General features: G+C 41.1%; 1 protein-coding gene across 1 annotated transcript in view; it reads right to left on the bottom strand.

The window, feature by feature from the left end:
* PSMD1 (proteasome 26S subunit, non-ATPase 1) overlaps nt 1-19,660 on the bottom strand; it is a 64,314-nt gene that overhangs the window by 3,729 nt on the left and 40,925 nt on the right. Inside the window, exons 17-22 of the mRNA XM_048314130.1 lie at nt 15,976-16,090; nt 14,015-14,131; nt 8,378-8,480; nt 4,632-4,801; nt 3,420-3,512; nt 2,306-2,398 (exon numbers count right to left, since the gene is read on the bottom strand). Coding sequence (XP_048170087.1) covers nt 2,306-2,398; nt 3,420-3,512; nt 4,632-4,801; nt 8,378-8,480; nt 14,015-14,131; nt 15,976-16,090 — 691 coding nt within the window. The remainder of the gene's footprint in view (nt 1-2,305; nt 2,399-3,419; nt 3,513-4,631; nt 4,802-8,377; nt 8,481-14,014; nt 14,132-15,975; nt 16,091-19,660) is intronic.

Here is a 19,660-nt window from a genome sequence, read left to right as displayed (position 1 = left end):
CTCAGAAACATCTGAGTAACAAACAAAAAAAACCACAGAAAAGATGGGAACCACCAACAGGAAACTATCGGGAACACCACTGAATGCATGGCACATCCTGTAACAGCAGACAGGACTTTGTCTGGCACAGCAGCTGCTTGTTGCTGTGCAGATCCCTTGGAAGCTATGGATTACTAGTCATATAACAGCCATAAGAGAAAAACAGGAAAGCAATGATACCTCTAAAACATAAGGACAATGACAAAACACTCAATTCAACCACAGCAGGTGGCAGCAAGCTCCTTTTTTGCTATCCTTGTTTTTCTGCTTGATTCAGCCAAGGAAACTTTTTAAAAGCCTGGACACACATGGACACAACACGTGAACCCCTTCTAATATATTGCTTCAACACCTGCATTTAACTATAGTTTGTAGCAATTTTAGAAGAAATATGCATATGTTCAACACATTTTGCTTAGTACATAGAACTGTAAGAATAATTCAAAGAAAAGGCAATGTTTGGTGACAAGGAAACTTGACAAAGGAGAAAAACCCCAAAACCCAGAGATTATACCTTGCTTGCATGAGATGATTAATTTTCTGGGCCAGCTGCATGACACTCAGTGCCTACAACATGGCCACACCTATGTAGGTCTAGGAAGGTTATTTTACACATAAACCTTTGATCTTACACAACATGTGTGGGGTTTGTTAGACTAAAATTTAAATTGAAGAGGCCAGAAGGGAAAGGACCTGGGGGTGCTGGCTGACCATGAGCCCGCGTGTGCTCAGGTGGCCAAGAAAGTCAGTGGCATCCTGCCTTGTGTCAGCAATAGTGTGGCCATCAGGACCAGGGCAGTGACTGTCCCCTGTACTTGGGACTGGTGAGGTCACACCTCAAAGCCTGTGTTCAGTTTTGGGCCCCTCACTACAAGACAGACACTGAGGTGCTGGAGCATGTCCAGGAAAGGGCAACAGAACTGGGGAAGGGTCTGGAGCACAAGTCCTGTGAGGAGCAGCTGAGGGAGCTGGAGGGACTCAGCCTGGAGAAAAGGCAGCTCAACGGGGACTTTATCACTCTCTACAACTCCCTGATAGGAGGGTGGAGATAGGTGGGGGTCATTCTCCCAGGTAACAAGACACAGGACAAGAGGAAATGACCTCAAGTCGTGCCAGGGAAGGTTTAGATTGAATATTAGAAAAAATTTCTTCTCCAAAAAGGTTGTCAGGCACTTGAAGAGGCTTCCCAGGGGAGTGGTGGAGTCACCATCCCTGGTGGTATTTAAAAGATGTGTAGATGTGGCACTCGGGGACATGGTTTGGTGGTGACCTTGGCATTGCTGGGGTTAAGTTTGACTTAGAGGTCTTTCCAACCTAAAGAATTCTATGGGTCCATAATGCACTTTCAGCTTACAGTTGTTTTTGGAATATTTGCATTTATGAGCAGGGCACAAAAGAAAGAGTCTTCTGTTAGTACTGAAAGAATTTTAGCTGGCATATGTTTTCCAAATTACAGCAACCACCAAAAATTCATTTCTCCATTACTCAGCTTGCTCCAGGTTGCCACATTATTCGCAGATGAGGATGACAACTTCCAGTGTCAGGTCTATGAGCTGAAAGAAATCATCAGAAGACCAAAGCAATCACCAGAACTACTGAGCAGCATATGGAACCTGTGCTCAAACCTCAGTTGCTTCTGAGCTGGGTGTGGATAAATGTTTGGCATTTTGATAGATGGCCAAAGCACATAAGAGACTGCTGCCAAATGGTGAACATTTCAGAATAGGAGGTTAAGCATGTGCAAAAACAGAAAGTTTAAACTCTCCAGTGCTCTCGAGGTGAATTAGACATGATCAAGCAACTGCTACAACACTCCTTTTTAAAAGGCCAGAGGTCCCAAGGACATGAAATTACTACAACCTTTTCTACATTAGTAAGAAAATTACATGGATAAGAGATAAAATTCCTCTGGGTCTAAAAACAGCAAGTAATGAAATAATACTCATAAGGTTCATGCAGTTAAAGGCACAAAAACTTGTCAAAACAAGCTTTTGCCATTAAGGAAGTCAGTTACTTAACAACACTGAGGAAGATTTATTTCTCAGAAATAACAGATTCACAATTAGTAGCACCTCTTGCTTTTAACAGTGCACACACACAGAGTAAAGGTGCTAACCAGTGTCTGCAGCAATGTGTGTCAGTGCTTTGCTCGTAACACAGGTGGTGAGAGGACAGAGGTGAGTGAGTGCCAACTTTCATGAGACACCTTCCACATTTATAAGGGTGGGGGGGAAGAGGAAATTTAAGTTTCAATGTGTGCACCCACCACTTCCATCTTTTCCTCTTCTTTCTTCTCTTTCTCCTTTTCCTTTTCCTTCTTCTTGGCTTTTGCAGTGATGGACAGCACAGCAGTGGAAACCTGGATATGGCAAGAGATGAGGCATTCAGTGTGACCCAACACTGTATACTGAGCTTCAGCCCCCCAGGCTGGAGACTTTTGGGAACAAATGGCAGCAGCTTTCTGAGAGGGTCAGGGAGAAAGAGCATTTGTCACGTTGCTGGTGAGAATAAATGTGGGTTCTTGGCACATTTTAACTTTTGGCCAGGGAAGTTTAAAGAGAAAAGATTTGCCCAATTCACATCCCATTCAAAGGCAAGAAAACAGCTATGAGCAGTGAGCTTTGCCTTTCATCAGAGTTAATTTCTGGATTCCCCAGTGGCTTGGAAATCTGTCCTGCCCAGCACTCAATTCTGGTAAAATGTTTTACAGTTTTCACACCCTGTCATTCATCAGCATGACATGCCTGAGGTCCCCACTGCTGCAATTGCTCCCTAAAGGCTGCTCTGCCTGCTGCTGCGCTCTGCTCAACAGCTTTTACCATCCTGTGCCAGGAGACAAATTGCTTCCACTATTGTCCTGCTTGTGATCCCACAGGTCTTATCTTCTCCTTTTCAATACCGAGATATTCCCAGTGCCACACTTACCTTTTTGCAATCCATGGAGCTGACAGCTGTTATTCTAGCACATGGGCCCACTGCTCCTTCCATATGGGACTATTTGAGAGGTGTCCCACCTAATATTCTCAATGGTTGCACTGGAGCAGCACTTTGGAGCTCAAGTCACAGACAAGGACCCTGCTGTTCTGAGTGCTGCACATACAAGTCAGTAGGGCATGGAAAGCGGTTTTTTATTCAATACGTCTGCTTGACCACTTCAGACAAGGGAGGTTGCAGCAATTCAGTAGCAAATCACTTGTATGCCACAATCAGCAACAGTCCCAGGCACAGCAGGAAAATTTACTTAGAATTCTCTTTCAGAGACTACAGCACCTGCCAATTTTTCCTTTGCTCTTTAAATTCCCTGGTAGTACCACCAAAGCCAGTGTTTATACTAGGAGGGAGAAGGGGTTAGTCTTTACACAGAAAGCCAGCTCAAATACCTTTTCTTTCTCCTTTTCCTTTGGTACCTCAAGAGGCGGGGGGTAGGCAAATGTGGACGGCTTACAGTTGGACTTGTACTGGACTTTTGGCATCTAAGACAAAGAGTTTAAAACGATGTTAGAAATTAGAAAAGTGGGGAAAAATCCACAGCAGAATAATTACTTCAGCTTCATTTTCCTTCCAGCAGAGACAAACACAGATCCTCTAAAGAATACAAGCTTCCCCTTCTCCCTCTCCGGAAGCTGAGAAACTGTTATCAGTGGCAGTGGTTCAGCTAGAACAATGTTATTTAATTATTCTATAATTTGATTCTGGCAAGCTCTCCTAGCCCTCTCCATACACTCCATCCTATTCACACCATGCTTTGTTTCCATTGCTTCAAAGCTTTTGTGGTTTTGATGTTGTTGCTGTGTTTGTGTGTTATCAACACAAAATTGGTTTAAGATCTAAGTGAAGATCTGCTCTGTCAATGCACGCGAGGGCAAACCAAGCAGTGACATTCCCTTCCTGCCAAAGGACTGTACATTTGGGGTGAGTTACCAGTGTCACACATTCTCTTACTCTTAGCTACTTAAGCAAGAGTAGAAAGCATCTTTTGACAGCCAACCTAAGTTCTTAAACACCCCCATGCTGCCACACCCAGAAGATTTTTTGTGGAACTTCCTATCTTAGTTGTTCAGCACAGGAGACCCAGCATAGTACACAGCTTAGAGGGGCTGTACCACAGCTGACAGCTGGAAGAACAGATGTGGAAGAGAAGTGCCAGTACCCATGGCTGCTCAGTTTAATGTTTACTCCCCAAGGAATCCAAACAAATCCTCTTTTCCCACTGCTAGCATTCCTAGGGGAGAACATCACATAATTTATCTGGGAGGCTGGGGGGCAACAAGCTTTTTTTTTTAAATAACCCTGACCTTCAAGAGTGATAATGGGGCAGTCTCTGCCCAAATACTCTGAACAGAGTTCCTTTCTTTTTAAGCTACTTTGAAGTAAAGAGGTCAGTGTCTGCTCTCTACATTTTTCTTGTCCCCATTCCCACCATCAGCTCTGCAATTTAAGCCTGTTTTTCAGATTTCTTCTATTTAGTACCTTTTCTGGCACAAGTAAGTGGAAAATGCAAAGAAAACCAACAAATCCATGCACACGCCTTGCAGACCACTCAAGGAGTCCAAGCAGCTTTTCAGTGTCTCTTCTCTCTTCTTGTTACATACCTTAAGATCCTTGTTAAGGCCAATGACACAAGTTGGGGTGAACGCCAGTGACAAAAAGTGTGACAGGGGGAACCAAAACCAAAACTGGGTGAAGACCAGAACCCCCACCACAGAAGGCATGTGAGTATGTCCTGTCCTTGACTGCAGTGAAATGGTTACGTTATGGCCTCCTGTAAGGAATCATAAAAGTTAGTGAATTCATTCCTGGGTGCTCCACAAAGATACCTGAGCAATGCATCTCAAACAGTTGCTGTCAAAGGGTGGCAAGCCAGGCCACAATGCTGCCAGTTTCCTCCTCTGGAACACACCTCCCTCCTTTATTGTGAGCTCAGCTTACTCAGTAAAACAGATGTACAGCACAGAGACCACACTGCTCTACAGTACCCAAACACAATCTTTCTTCCACACTCATTTTGCCAGGACACAGGTTAGACAGAAGTACAGGCAGTGAGTGGGGGAGAAAAAGGCAAACCTTTGCCATCAACAGTTTTAAAACACAGCATATAAATGATGCTCAAGACAAGGCTCAGGAGGAACACAGTACATATACAGCAGAACATATAGAGATTTTTCTTTCTGTGACTGCCTCCCTGAACTATCAGTTATGCAGAAGAAATATGCCTAGGTTTTTATTCTACACCATCTCAGTAGAAAAAAATGTAAACAGCAGCAACTTCAGAAGTTGTTTCTAGACATTATCAATCTAAGCTGCACAGAGACAAGCTCCTGCAGTATTTGCAGCAAAATTACATCTCTGCCAGACAACCAAGTCTTAGATTTGTACTTGCAAAGCAGAGACCAAAACAGCTCCATATGTTGATGTAATGCAGAAACATCCAGCTAGAAACAAAATTGAAAGACTGGACTTGCAGACAGACTGAGAAAGTGTTAATCTGATCTTCCATCTTCTGATGAACACAGTGAATTGAGTTGAAGAGGGCACCAGGCAAGTCCATTACCGCTGACAAGACCCGGGGCAGGGAGGTTAACTTTGTTAAAATACAAACACCCACTGGTTGCAAAGTCAGGCCACTTTGTAGCTGAAAATCCCAAACTGGAGTAGCTTTTCCCTGCCTCACACAAACAGCCACCTCAGCAGGGCCACGCAGTAATGGAGCTGTCTGAGTTTTAAAGACAAACAGAATTCTCTTTTCCTGCCAAAACTAATGAAAGCCCTGACTGAAGCAGTACTGTCATCTTGGGTATCTGTCAGGGTTAGTCCCAGGAGAGGCAGTGGAAGGTGGGGCATTTTGATGCCAGTCTGTAGGATGTTCTGCATATATTCTATCTCTTTCCTCTTCCTTTTGTGGTAGCAATAGATCTCCTGCTGTTTGACAGGAAAACTCCTTCCTGCTATTTCTTTGAAGAAAGACAAAGATAAGGTCTTGTCTTTTTCTACTGCTACTCTGCTCTGCTGCTGACAGCAATCTCTTGCCCTTTCACCTGAATTTGCCACAGCACTGTGGAGGGATTGCCTGAGGTCTTGTGCTATCCTTAAACATGGCGAGCACACTCAAATTTCTGGTCTTCTCCCCCATCTTCACTTTGAAATTTATTTTACTGCATCACTGTTTAAAGACCAGGCCTTGATTATCTGCAGATATTCTGAATCAAGCAGCTGACTGAATGTTGCACAAGCAGCTTAACTGGGCTTTATCAAACTTTTGCACTTTAATTTTCAGAATTTTAACCTATAATTCAGAATTAGAACCTATAATTATCCAATCTCTGGTATTTCCTGAACAAGCAACAGATTTAATATTCAAAAGATGCTGTCATGCTACTTCTTTCTGCTGTTTTATACCCACAAACAGCCCACCCTCACTCCCAGGATTTTGCAGGGAGCAGGAAAGGTGGGGAGACATAATACTGCACAACTGTGATTTATCTTCATGATTAAATAACACCCCTGACTGCCTGGAAGGGAACACATTCCAGATCTTTGGCTGGATGAATAAAAGCTGTGACATGATGCCTGGAAAAAAAAATTCAAAAAGCACAAAAGAAAAAATTGCAGGGATCTTTGGGTAGTACTGTAAGGTCAATCTCCCAAAATTCACACTGCCACTGGGGCAAGGGGGGGTTGGGGAAACCCCCCAAACCCTAAGTTAAATTTTGTGTCTACTTTTTTCTTATTTTATTAAAGTAAAAATGTAGCTGCTGAAGCTTATCAATTAGGCAATGACCAAGTTCTTCATTTCCACTTCAGTGCTCCCAAGGTACCCCACTCCTTCCATTAAACTACCAGCATAAATGGTTGCCTCATTGTCAGAGCAAAAATCCCACTTCCAGTGCCTCATTTCCCAGTCATGCACTGGAAATCTTGCACTTCTAATAAAACCCTGTCATTGGAAGAGAACTGGACTTTTTTCCTTCCCCCCTACCCCCCAAAAAAAGACCCAACAAAAAACTAAATTCAATTGCCCCAACTGTGGCAGATAACACAAAGAACCTTTTCTTCCTGGTAGTGATAATTAAATTCTATAACTCATTGTTTCAGATAAGCACTTCCAGTTGTATAGGAAAGATAAAAAGAATTTTTTCTTTTAGGAGGCTCTAATGAAAGTGGCAATAGGTTAAGAAAAGGAGTTCACAGCCTTCCTGGAGTCTCTCAGCAAGAAATAAAGAGGTTAAAGTTGGCACAAATTCCCATGAAGTTTATTAAAACTGGACATTTCTGGTTTCCCAGTCATTATACAATACATGAGTGACACAGAAAGCAAATAAGATTTTAGTTGCATTTTTATGATTTAATCTTAAGGGTCAGAACTCAGAACAGGTCTGCACTGCTGAGAAAAATCCCAGAAGCAGCTAGTGTCTGCCTTCCCAGCAAAAGAGTATGAGTATGGGAATGACCAAAATTATTCTAACAGTCTCATGCCAAGAACATTGCTCAGTCTGAGCTCCAGGAGGGGCACCCAGGAGGCAAGAACGCAGTGTCTGTTACTTTCCTCTCTGAGCAGGCCTGGTCATCTGTGACAGAGCAGCCTGACAGTCACAGGCCCACCAGGAAAGCTTTTTGAACCTGCTTTCATGCAGACAGGTGCAGGCAGCACTCTGTTCTCCCCCACCACACAGCCTGGAGATGCAGAGATTTCATACAGACACTGTACCCACACTGCAGGGCGCTGCGCCTAAGCCACGCCACAGAGACAAATTTGGGGCTCCTTTGCTTATGGACTGCAGGACTAATCTTGATCTCAGGAGTACAGGAAAAAACAGCTTGTTTCTGCCTATCACAGAGGATAAGGATGTGCATGGCAAGAGAAGGCCTCAGCACAAGAGACCAGATGGGAAAAACTGTGATTGGAAACTTGGAAAAGAGGTGCCATTGACAGACACAGCATTGTGCAGGTGTTACCTCAGCAGATTTCCAAATTTCTGGAGCAGGTGATGATTTAAAAAAATAAAGAAGCAACCTATCATGCTATAATAAATCAACATTCAGGGTGACAAAACAACTTAAAGAAAAACTATTGTATTTGTCCAGACTTCTGGACATGAATTCTGCCCCAATGACTGGGCTGAGTCTCTCCTAACAGAAACATGCTGATATAAGCTGAAACTACAAAACAGGGTTTATTTCTTTAATTAGCTGAAATTCCTTGAAATCTGAGATTTCTTGCTACTATGACATGAGAGGCATAAAACCAGCACCTCATCTCCCAAACGAAATTTGCTGTTACAGTGATTGCAACCAAACAAGTTTAAGAAATTTTGACAGCTTTAAATGTTTGGGGAATTACCTGCATCCAAAATGCCTTGTGCCAGGATTGCTCCAAACTTTGCCATAACATCATCATGCTTATCATTGATCACTTTGGAATAGAGCTGCCTGAACTGGCTGACCTGGATAAAAATAATGAAAAGGAGGAAAAAGAGAGAGAGATTATAAAACTGACTGCATGAGTCAAATATTCCATCTTTAAGGGAAGCATCCTCGATTTCTGCATCCTACGATGACATTTGCATTTTCAATAGCTTTAGTCACTGGTGTTACAAGTCACCCCATTAATAATTAATTACAGAGATTTTCCCCACTTGAAGATATCCATATACTGATTTTAAAATATTCAGGATGGACGTGCATTTCCAAACCATATTTTGCAAACCTTATAGGACTACCCTGAGAATCTCTGGAGTGTCACTGGAATAAAAGACCAATTGATGAGTTTGTAGCAAGAACTACTCTGTGTTCTTAGGTGACTGACACTGCACTTTAATAAATTTCCTCCATTTCCTATTGCTGAAATCCTCCAACTTATTCCATTATTTCTGTACAATATTTCTGCTGTATTGATAATGCCCCTATGATGCATCATCAGCAAATTTTGCTACTGTACTCCTACCTTTTAAGTGAGAATCATTAAAGAAAATATTTAATACAGTAACAGTTTATGCCATGGTATGTTCACCGCAATATCTTAAGTACACAGTAAAGGAAACTGCTAAATCTTTGCTTATGGCTGCAGTGGTTCAGGAAGGTATTAACCTCATATGGAGCCAATGCTCCATCTCTTTGGAGAAAGTGATGGGGCAACTCATCTCCTACAAAATGGAGCACGATGTCAACAGCCAGCCATTTCTTAAGCTGTTGAAGCAAAACCTGCCAGAGTTTGTCTAGTAAAGCCCTTTTGTCCCCTATTATTTTTCCTTCAAACCACAGCAACAAGCACAACCCAAAGTACTGTGTAAGTTTATTTCATATGCTATGAAACCCACAAGCTTTGTTTCTCCCTTGAAATCTTCAAGCACTTCAAAAATTCTACAGCATTTGGAAATGCTACCAAGAAATTTATTTGGGCAACTTCCAGGAGGAACACTAAAATATAGACAATGAGTAATTTCATCTTTCTAACAAAATACACAACCCATTCTGATAATTAGTGCTGGCCAAAATGACATGGCACTGAGTTCAAATGAAGCCAAACACAGAACCTTGGAAACAGTGAGGAAACAACAGAGACTTTGAGATATAAGAACGATACAACACCATTTCCTACCTCAAAGCCTGTCATTTATCAGGCTGTTTACCACTTCTCCCTCCACCAGTCAATATTCATGCACATAAAGCCCAGGAGATTGTCAAGAACAAGATTTTATAAACAGTTAATTACAGGAAATATTGGCAGGTGATGTGCACAATGCTTCTGGCAAATGCAAGCTCTTAAGAATGAGCATTAATAAAATCTAATAAAACAGGTTTTAAACTGTTTGCATGTTCTATCTATCTTCTTCAAAAGATGAAGTTATTCTGCATACACTTGCCCTCTTGAAGGAGTGTGCAGAAACATCTCACAGTATCAGGCTTTCGTAAAGTAAAGGTGCAACTAGAATATTGCAAAAATCATTATTGCACCCTAGCAAGACCTAGCATTTCATCTAAACCACAGAAACAAATTCTCAACAACAATCTGGTCCTGGTTTCTTCACATCTTGAAGACAATAGGCCAATATGACTGAAGGAGGATGGAAGAAAAGGCTTGACCTTGTTTATTATTTTCTCATTTTGCCAAGATGACTATCCTAACACAAAACCAGGAATTGAATTTACTTTTTCAAGTAGTTCGACACTTAGTTTTGTCTCCAAAACTGCTGACTTAATTGCCCTGCAGGTCACAAACACTTAATGAAGTTGTCATTGATTTCTGTTATGATGACCTCATCACATCTGTAATTTAGGATTCCATTTCACAAAATAAACTTGTTAATATTTTATATCCAGCACTAATACAGTTCTTAAATGTATCAACAGAGGCCAGGAAAAATCTTGTTGGCTGCACATGGAGGAATTGTTTCAACTCCAAAGAGACCAAATCACCTTTACTCAACACCTGCTACCCCTTTATGGACTTTAAACAACTTTCAAGTTCAAGGAGCGTTCATGTAATTACAATTCCTTATTTCACAATTCTTTATTTAAACTTTTTATTTAAATTTAAACTCTTTGAATTATTCATTTAAACAAGATTGAGCACAACAAAGAGGAGGACAAACACATTGAGAAGATCACAGTGAAGTTATTTCAAAGGCATACTTTTACCCTTTTCTCACAATAAAAATGGCTATTTTAAAACCAAAATACTTTGATTCTTAAATCTCTGTTTATTCCTGGCATTTCAGCATTGCAATGCTCAAAACCCTGATAGCAGTTAATTCCCGAAAAAATCCTAAACTGTTTAAGGAAGATTGTTTGCTACCGTCTTCACCCCAAATGATCAGAAGAGGATTGAAAGTATTTCTAACCCAAAGCTCACAAGTAAGAAGTTTACTGAAAAAAAAATATAAAATCCCAGAACAGACAAAACTGAGCAGCAATGACAGAAAGCTGGCCAGGCTCTATGACCCACTCTTTATTAAAATCACCATCTCTCACACGCAAAGCATCTCCAAAGATTTACAAGCAGTGAGATGATGATACATGTAATTTAGCTTCTTTGTAACCCATCAAGACCATACAGCTTGTGGGATACAAAAATCATCACACTCCTCTTCCTAGCTGCTTATCCAGCAATGCAAATACCCACATCCATCACATTAGACCCTTTGGCACAGTGTCCAACGTGTCACTCAGGAATCTAATCCGATCAAAATATGTCCCTGCAATCCAAAAATGGCTCCTTTTCTGAACTCCACCCTTTCACATCAGAGTTGAGTAACTTTTTTTTCAGACTGGCAGAGAGCTCCAAAAAAAGTTTCCCATGGATAATAAACAACTTAATTGGCAGCATATCCCCCAAAATATTCCTTTTACTTTTGAGCAAGAAACCATAATGGTTATAATCAACTTTTGGGGTATTTATAACAAGCAAAATTTGTATATTCTGTGCTTAGTTCCTAAATTGGCAGAATATTTCAGGTTTTATTTATTATTTTGTAATCTGGAATTCTGGGGGTTGTTTCTGTTTGGTTTTTAATATCTGTAGTGCTTCTATGACTAGACAATGAATTGCCTTCTGCATCTATATCAGGTAACAATTTGGCATCAAGCCGTTTCAGTTTCTGGCCCCATTTTTAAACAAGCCACTGACCCCCACACTATACATCTCCTCCTGTATTTGCTGGCCAACTATTTTAACTACCCTTTTATCAAGCAGAAGCATCACACATAACTTGGAAGCCAAGGTTTCCAGGCCTCTTTGGGGAAAGAGATCTTGTTGGGGAAGATGAAACAGGAAAGCCTTGGAAATATGATTGCCTGACAAAAGATTTTGGGAATATGAAAACTACAGGCAACATCGAAATGAAAGCCACTTTTGAAATACCAGGTCTTAGTTACTGAACAACTAGAAAACAATGGTATGGCCACTGAAGATAATCCCCTCTTGATGGAACAATACCCTCTGCTTGCAAACAGGTCCAAGGGTCAGAGCAGACCCTACTAGCTCAGCAGAAGGGGTCCAAAGAGTAGTTTTTAGAAGTTAAGATGTAACACTCTATGGTAATATAAGAACTCTTATAGGCTGTATGTAAATGCTATAGGATTTGTATCTTGTATTAGATTGGTTAGTGACAATTAGAATATTCAGTACAGAAGATGATTTATTGTATTGTAACCAGGACTTCAGACATTCTCATTCTCACTTCTATTCATTCTCTCTTCTATTCATTCCTCTCTTCCACTTCTACTCTTGCTCCTACTCTCTCTCTCTCTCTCTCTCTCACCCGTTCACTCTCTTGCTCTCTTGGGCCTGCTCAGAGCTGAGTCTACCAGCTCTGAGCAGTGCCCCAATACCCACGCCCTTTACAATAAACCGGCTGTGTCCCAAGACCTGCCTATAGAGATCTCTCGTCTCCATCCGTCACCGTCTACGTCCGGCCGTCCCGACTGGACCCCCAGAACCCCCTTAACCTACAAGATCTGCCTTATTACACACCTCAAATAATCTGTGTTTTCACTAGCTGTTTTCCTACTCACATATTTCTTTAGGACAAACAGAGTCTTTCACCTATTATCTCAAAAAGCCAGAAACTCCAACAGGCAGCCTCAGCAAGTGATCCACATTTTAGGATGTCTGACTGATTCAGAGCAGATTGCAATGCCCATTCCAAGAGGATTAGGGTGCTTTGAAAACTAAAATGAATGGATTCTCATAATGTTCTTTCATATATAGAAGTATCATCCTTAATTCTTTCAGGTAGGAAACTGAGGCATGGCAGAGCTATACAGTTTGTCCAGTATTAGAGCGACACAGAATAATTAAATCTGATCTTCTGTATTGAGGCCTGGCATTCCAATCACCTGACCAAGGAACAAACAATAAAAACAACAATTAATTTCTTTCCACAGAGAGATGAAATTCAACTTCACATTACAGAAACTCTGTATTTTGGAAGACAAGGGGATCCAACAAAAGTCTACTGTCCTCCACTGGCTTATTCAAGTGAACTACTATTCTTGGCTTATTCACTTGAACTACAATTCTGATAATATAAACAACATTCCCAGAATCTGCTCAGTGAAAACTAACATTTTTCTTCCTTTTTTTTTTTTTTAAATAATTTGAAGGAACAAACTGTCTGCCAGCAAATTTTCATGTTCCATGACTTGGAAATAGCCAAACACCTGTATTTGTAGATTTCCTTCTCTGACTTTCCCAAGTAAAATTTTCCACTGGACACAGAGGGTTTTTTCCTTCTTCTCATCTAAATGAAGTAAAAAGTGGCTGTTTTTATCACAGTTCAATTTCTAAAATGACAACAATAAAAGCAACCCATATACAGCAGATGAGCAGCAAAGTACCAGCTACTGCTGTGCCTCACCACTCACCAGAGCAGGTGAAATGTGGAACCTCAGAGCTTCTCCTAATGTGGACTTTTAGTCTGTACAAATGTTTGCATATCATCACCTGTCACACATTCACAGGGAACCTCCTTTTAAAAGCTAAACACAGCATATGCAAACCTTTTCGCCTTATGAGCAGAAAACTCCATTAAAAATGGAGTATTTGCTATAAACTCACTAAGCCAGCTCTGAAGCTGTTTCACCTGAAAAATGTTAAGACTAACTACAAAGGAAACATTGTTCTTACAGGACCTCTCTGCATGGTGACCACATCCAAATCTAAGCTTACTATCATCAAAACCAATGTCTTCACAGTCACTTTCCTATCATTACAAGATGCTTTGAGGCCTTTCAAGGAAGAGCATTTATTCTTGTAGTGCCCAGGGTTAGAATGCTGCCATCCACCAGGCATGTTCCCATCATTCAGAGCACATGCTCTGATCCAAGCAGGAGCTTTCCACTGCACATTCAGCTCTGGCTCTTTACAAGACATGTGCAGTCTCTTGCCAATGCTTAAATGCAGTGCCAAGCACTAAGATTTGGCATCCAAGACAATTTTCCCACCTAACAGGCTGGTATGTGAGGTGTGACACACTACCTTTGGGCACGTGATCTCAGTCTGCTGGATCATGATAAGGGCAGATGCAATGAGAGCTCCTTGACGAACATAGTTCACAGGATCATTTGTCATTGGCTCAAGCAAATTGATTGCTTCCTAAGAGAAATGAAGAAATACAAAGTCACAGTTAATACTACTATTTTTAGTATGCCAGGTTTCAATTCTCCAGTGGAAGGTTATCAGATTGATGCTATCAGATATACTTTTTATAATGTTTTGCCTAATCTCGGCAAATGAAGCAGAAACCTGTATTTCTGTAGATTTTAATCTAAAAATTGGGAAGAAAAAGAAAATAAACACTAAAAACAAGTGATGAATGGGTGGAACAAGATCTACCTGCAGAAATAGGGCAACAGCTAAACAATAGGTATAAGCAACAGATGCATTCATCACATTAGATTCCAAATTCTTGGCCTTAATTGTTAGAACCTGTAGCATTTAGCATCATTTAGGTAATCTCTTGTTCAGAGTGCTCTCGTGTCCATACTTAAACTGAGGACATGAGCAAATGCAGTTGAGTGCAGAGTGCAAGAGACTCCCAGTTCAGACCCCTCTTGGTGTTACTTCCATTATGGTGAGGCTTTTAAAAACAAGTTTATTTTATACAGAACATTATTTCAAAGAACCACTTCTAAAATAGCATTATGCCTTCACTAAGACTGCTTTTGTCATCTGAGCTAAGTTGGAGGCTGTGCTTCTTCACCTGAAGGTGACTCATTCACTCTTTGGCAAGCATTCAGTACCATGGATGAAACACGCACTATGACAAAAAGCTGAACTTTTTGATCTCCAAAATTGAATATATTTGGGCCTTCAAAACCTGCTAATAGAAGCTCTGGAAGGCATGTGTCTGTGTAATCAGATGGTTTAGGTCATCACACAATGCATCTGGAAATAAAACAAGACTAATTTTTGTGACTAAAAGCATTTCCACTTAAATTAACTTGTCAGATGCAGCAGATTAAAAATAACTAACTCCTTGATTCCACCTTCCACTTGAGAATAAAGCGACCTGGATAAAAATAGGACTCTCAGATTTGCTTTCATATCTGCATGCTTTAGCTACTAAAGATGGCAGGCAGTGCACGTCAGCATTCTGTGCTTTTGGCAGCACAAGTGACACTCGGGAGTGCTCACGCAAGAGCCACGAAGTGTTTAATACAGGAAGAGATGAGACAGATAAGCAAGAGATTTATCATAGACTCAGAAGCATGACATATTTGTCTGTACACCTGTTCTGAAACTGCAATTCTGTACCACTACAGATTATTATACACATGTGGGAGAGGCAGAGGGAGCTTATTCCCAAGTTTACTTGCTGCTTGTTCCAGTGAGTGCTCACTTCCCATGGCAAGAAGTGGAAATCCTTCTACTATAAAAGGTCTGTTACCATCCATGAGAATTAACCTTCACTGATACTTGTAAAGTGAGAATAAAATTTACTGGTTGTTACTTACACTCCTGAAACTACAATAAATTTAATTAAATTTCATTGCACTTGGCTTTACTACATGGATCTTCCATAAATCATGTAGCACAGGAAAGATGGAAAGAGCTAGAAGCTAAGCAAAACACCTGCTGTTTTCCTGTCACTGGCACTCCAAGGGCAAAGGAGTATTGATTTTGGAGTCCTGAACATACATTTAAAGTTCAGTGGCAACTTGACAGTAAGAAAACTCTAAGAAAAGTTTTGAAGACAAAATTCCAAGAATGTGGCAATAATGTATAAAAACATTCTTTTATTTTATCTATTCTGTACAAGCAGGAAAAGAAACTCTACGCCCAGAACAGTTAAAGAATTTAAAGTAGTGCTGTACTCCAGCTGGCCAGCAGTGTACATGTGTGAGAAACCCATCTGCACGTGTGCTGTTTGCACACAAACGTGTCTGTGGCAGGAAGGAGCAGGAACAGTCTTGGCCACAGATGCTTCTGGCCCTCACCTTGTTTCCAGTGCCTGCACAGCAGATCCCCAAAGCCATGGCAGCCCCATAACGCACGTGGGGATTGTAGCTCTCTGACAGCAGAGAAACCACACTCGGACACTGCTCTGGAGTCCTAGAGAAAGGCAAAAAAAGAATGTTGTTTATTATTAATATTGTTCTTCAAAATATGGTATTGTGCTTCAAAATGTGGAGACTTCACTCTGTTCATACCCGAACATTTCAAATTGTTCTTCCACGCTGTATGTTTTTGCATTTCTCAAAACTTAACCAGATGGGAGGAACAAATGGGCTAAGAGAACAGCGATGTGCACAAATTAATAAACTTTCCTATCACTGCAGATAATCACACACAGTTCCCACTACTAAAGTCTTCCTTTTTAGTGCTTATTTTCTGCCTTTAAAAGATCACCCAGCAGAATGATAAATCTATTGAGGCTGAGGTCTTTATATCTAGAAATCACGCTTTTTTGACAGGCTTTCCACTAGTAGAGGTTTACCCTCCACAAGACACAGAGTACTAAATTTCCCATCAGCAGACACAAAACCCACCACCAGTACTCAATCAACCTTCAAGGCTGGTGGGTCCCAAACTCCCCTTTGCAATCATGGCTTCTGCCAACTCCTCCTCACCCCCATCTCCTGCTGTAAATCACAGCACGAGAGGAAATGCTGACACAACACATACTTCCAATCAGTTTATGAGCAATGTCTACTGCTGCCTCCTTACAGCGTCATACTGTGACTGTTGCTGCCTTCTAAGAGATCTGAGATGGGTGTATATGCTCTATGCCTTGCCAGCTGGGAACCAGTGTCCTGCTGCTCATTACAGCAACAAAGCTTCCAGCCCAGTGCTGGAAGATGAAAGAGAGCCTTAATTTCCCACAGACAGAAGCACATGGTGCTAATGCAAACAGCTTTGTCAATATTGAGTACTTCTGAAGTAGGACAGAACTCACAGGTGTTGATATATTAATTTCCTTCCTGTCTTCATGGTCATATTTATCCCTCCTTTAATTTTGATGCCACACAAACCACTTCATAATATCAAGCACTGCCAGTTTCAGCATATCCAGTCTCATGACACCACGAACACAAGAGCAATGCAGGAATGCAGTTGGTAAGTACATGCTCACGAAGAAGAAAGATGTAAAACTATAAACTGTGATTTCATTATATCTGTTTATAGAGTGAACATCATCTGGCTCTTCATGCCATCTCATGGTGTCTTGCAGCCCAGACTAGCATTTTAATTGTCACGTTCACAATCCTAGAAGCAGTCTTGCAAGCCATTTACTTCTACTATAAACTGATTTCAGACTAAAATCTTCTTGGAAGAAGCCAAGAGCATGTTAGTTTTAGCTTCCTTTCTTACATTTGCTACACTGAAAGATGGAAGTTGGAGGGTGGCAGCAGTACCTCTTTGTACACAGGAATTATGTAGGATCATTGTCTGCCAAGGCACTCAACAACTCAAGAGAGAAAAAACACTACGGAGTATACTCCAGCATGGGTTTTATTTAAATGAATAGCTGAATCATGGAAAATAGTAATAAAAAAGACTTTAGCAATAATCTAGTTCATTCTCTTCTTTCATTGTGACAGGGGACAGAAGACATGTTCATATAATGACACACTCATACTTCAGTTATACTCTACACACATAATCAATTAATTTCTACTCCAGCTATTCCCGTTTCAACACTTTCCCACGCTCTCCTCCGATAACTAGTCCTGAACTCTTCTTTGCATTCCTCTCTCCTACTCCAGCTGATCACAGACAGGCAGCACTACCACACAGGCTCCAGTCCTCCTCCAGAACTGCTGAAGGGACCCAAAGGCACCCAGGCTTCAGAGGCTACTCAATGCCTCAGCAGTAATGGCAGCAAGCACCCACACTGCCCTCCTCCCCCCACACCACTTCCATCTGAGTCTTCCCAAAGCAGCCACATGGGGAAAGAATCCCACCTACCAACATGACTTTACAACCCCCCCTGGCCTTCAACAGCAGCAAAAGAAAAAGCCACAAGAGAGAAGGAAACACAAAGCTGCTGGGAACTGCTGCCTCCAAGATGCAGCCATGATAACAAATGTTAAGAAAGGGAGACAAGCTGGGCAACAGAACAATTCTGTCGTGCCCTATGAGTGAATACGACAAACTAAAAGACACATTTAAAACTACCTATCAGTCTGTTGCTCAACTAACAGCTTAGATGCTGACAATGTTTTTTTAAAAATGAACTGATGTGGAGACTAGGAGACACAAATCCCATAATAAATGAGCCCAAGCATTCAGCTGCACAGAAGACTTCAGCTCTTGCACAAAGACCCTTAACACCTTTGTGTTTGCTTTACTTCAGATAATGTTAAACAGGCAGATTGTGAGCCAAAGAAGAGAAAAACACTTTCTGGCAAAGATGTGATTAGGCACTCTGAAGCATTAATCATTAAATTCCTGTTCAGAAAGCTGGATTTTATAGAATCATTAACTTGGACACGTATTTGTGTCTGCAGGCTCAGAAGTTATACCACAGTTTTTATTATAAAATCAGGATGAATGTACATTAATTGAATTTGGAATTCTTGGCCAGATTTAAGTTATTTGTGGCCATTATTTGAAATACTTTTATCTCAAATCTATCCATAAAATGGTCAAACATTTTGACAGCAGGCCTTCCATTAATTCACTTTGGGAGTTGAAGCAACTTAACGGGTCCCACTACTTTTCTCAGTAATGCAGTTCTCTCAACCCCTTAATCTTCAAAAAGTGTCTTCTCACATAACAGAGATCCAGAAGGCAGATCAACAAGTGGGAAAGAGTCTTGCTAAAGCGTGTATCAGAGGAACAGGACCTCAGTGCACAAGAGCACTGTTGGCATCAATGCTGAAGCAGTAACATTTGCTTACTCCTTTACTGCTGAGATGTTTTACAAAGTTCTACATGGTGTTGCCAAAGGTCAGTATAAACTCAAATCCACACTCCATAAAATTTATAAAACCCAAAACAATTCTGTCAAGTGATCAAAAGAGAAGTTAAAAAGCCCTCATAAGCAGTCACAGGCTGTAATCATGCTCCCATGGCACTACTTCCATCTGGTACTCCAGTTGGGGAATATGTTTAAAACATGACCATGTCCTCCTTCCCCTGGCCCTTCACTGAGAGCACAGCCCCTCGAGCTGCTGACTTGACATTCAGCACAATCCAGAGGGACAGTCCTCCTGCTGATGGAGGAAGGTTCCACTTCACTGGTACCAAGACCCACACAGGCTCCCAAACCAAGTCCACCCCTCTGGCTCCCTGCTGGAGACCTCCTCCACTCTGTTGACTGCTGATGGCTGAATCAATGTGGTGACAGAGTAGAAACCTCTGGTGAGAGATGGAGAGAAATAATGAAGAGTGTGAGAAAACTTAAAAACAGTACTAAAAAAGAGAAGTGGTTTGTCACAATTCACACTCAGCAACCGGCTACTCCTACTCAGTCCTAATACAGATATCTGTCATTACTGCAAGTTAAATACAGAAAACAACATCACATGAAATACCAAAATAACATTTGGAGATTCAGTGGGCAGAAGTTTTATCTCCAGACACAAATTTTTCCTCCCCTCTTTAAAGTCACAGTAAAAATTCTAAACCTGGAGTAGATTTAATGTATTTTGAGGACAGAAGCAATGTACCATAGTC

The sequence above is a fragment of the Corvus hawaiiensis genome, chromosome 10 (assembly GCF_020740725.1).
Source record: "Corvus hawaiiensis isolate bCorHaw1 chromosome 10, bCorHaw1.pri.cur, whole genome shotgun sequence".
NCBI classification, from domain to species: domain Eukaryota; kingdom Metazoa; phylum Chordata; class Aves; order Passeriformes; family Corvidae; genus Corvus; species Corvus hawaiiensis.
Note: the sequence above shows the minus strand (reverse complement) of the source record. Positions and strands in the feature narration are given on the sequence as shown.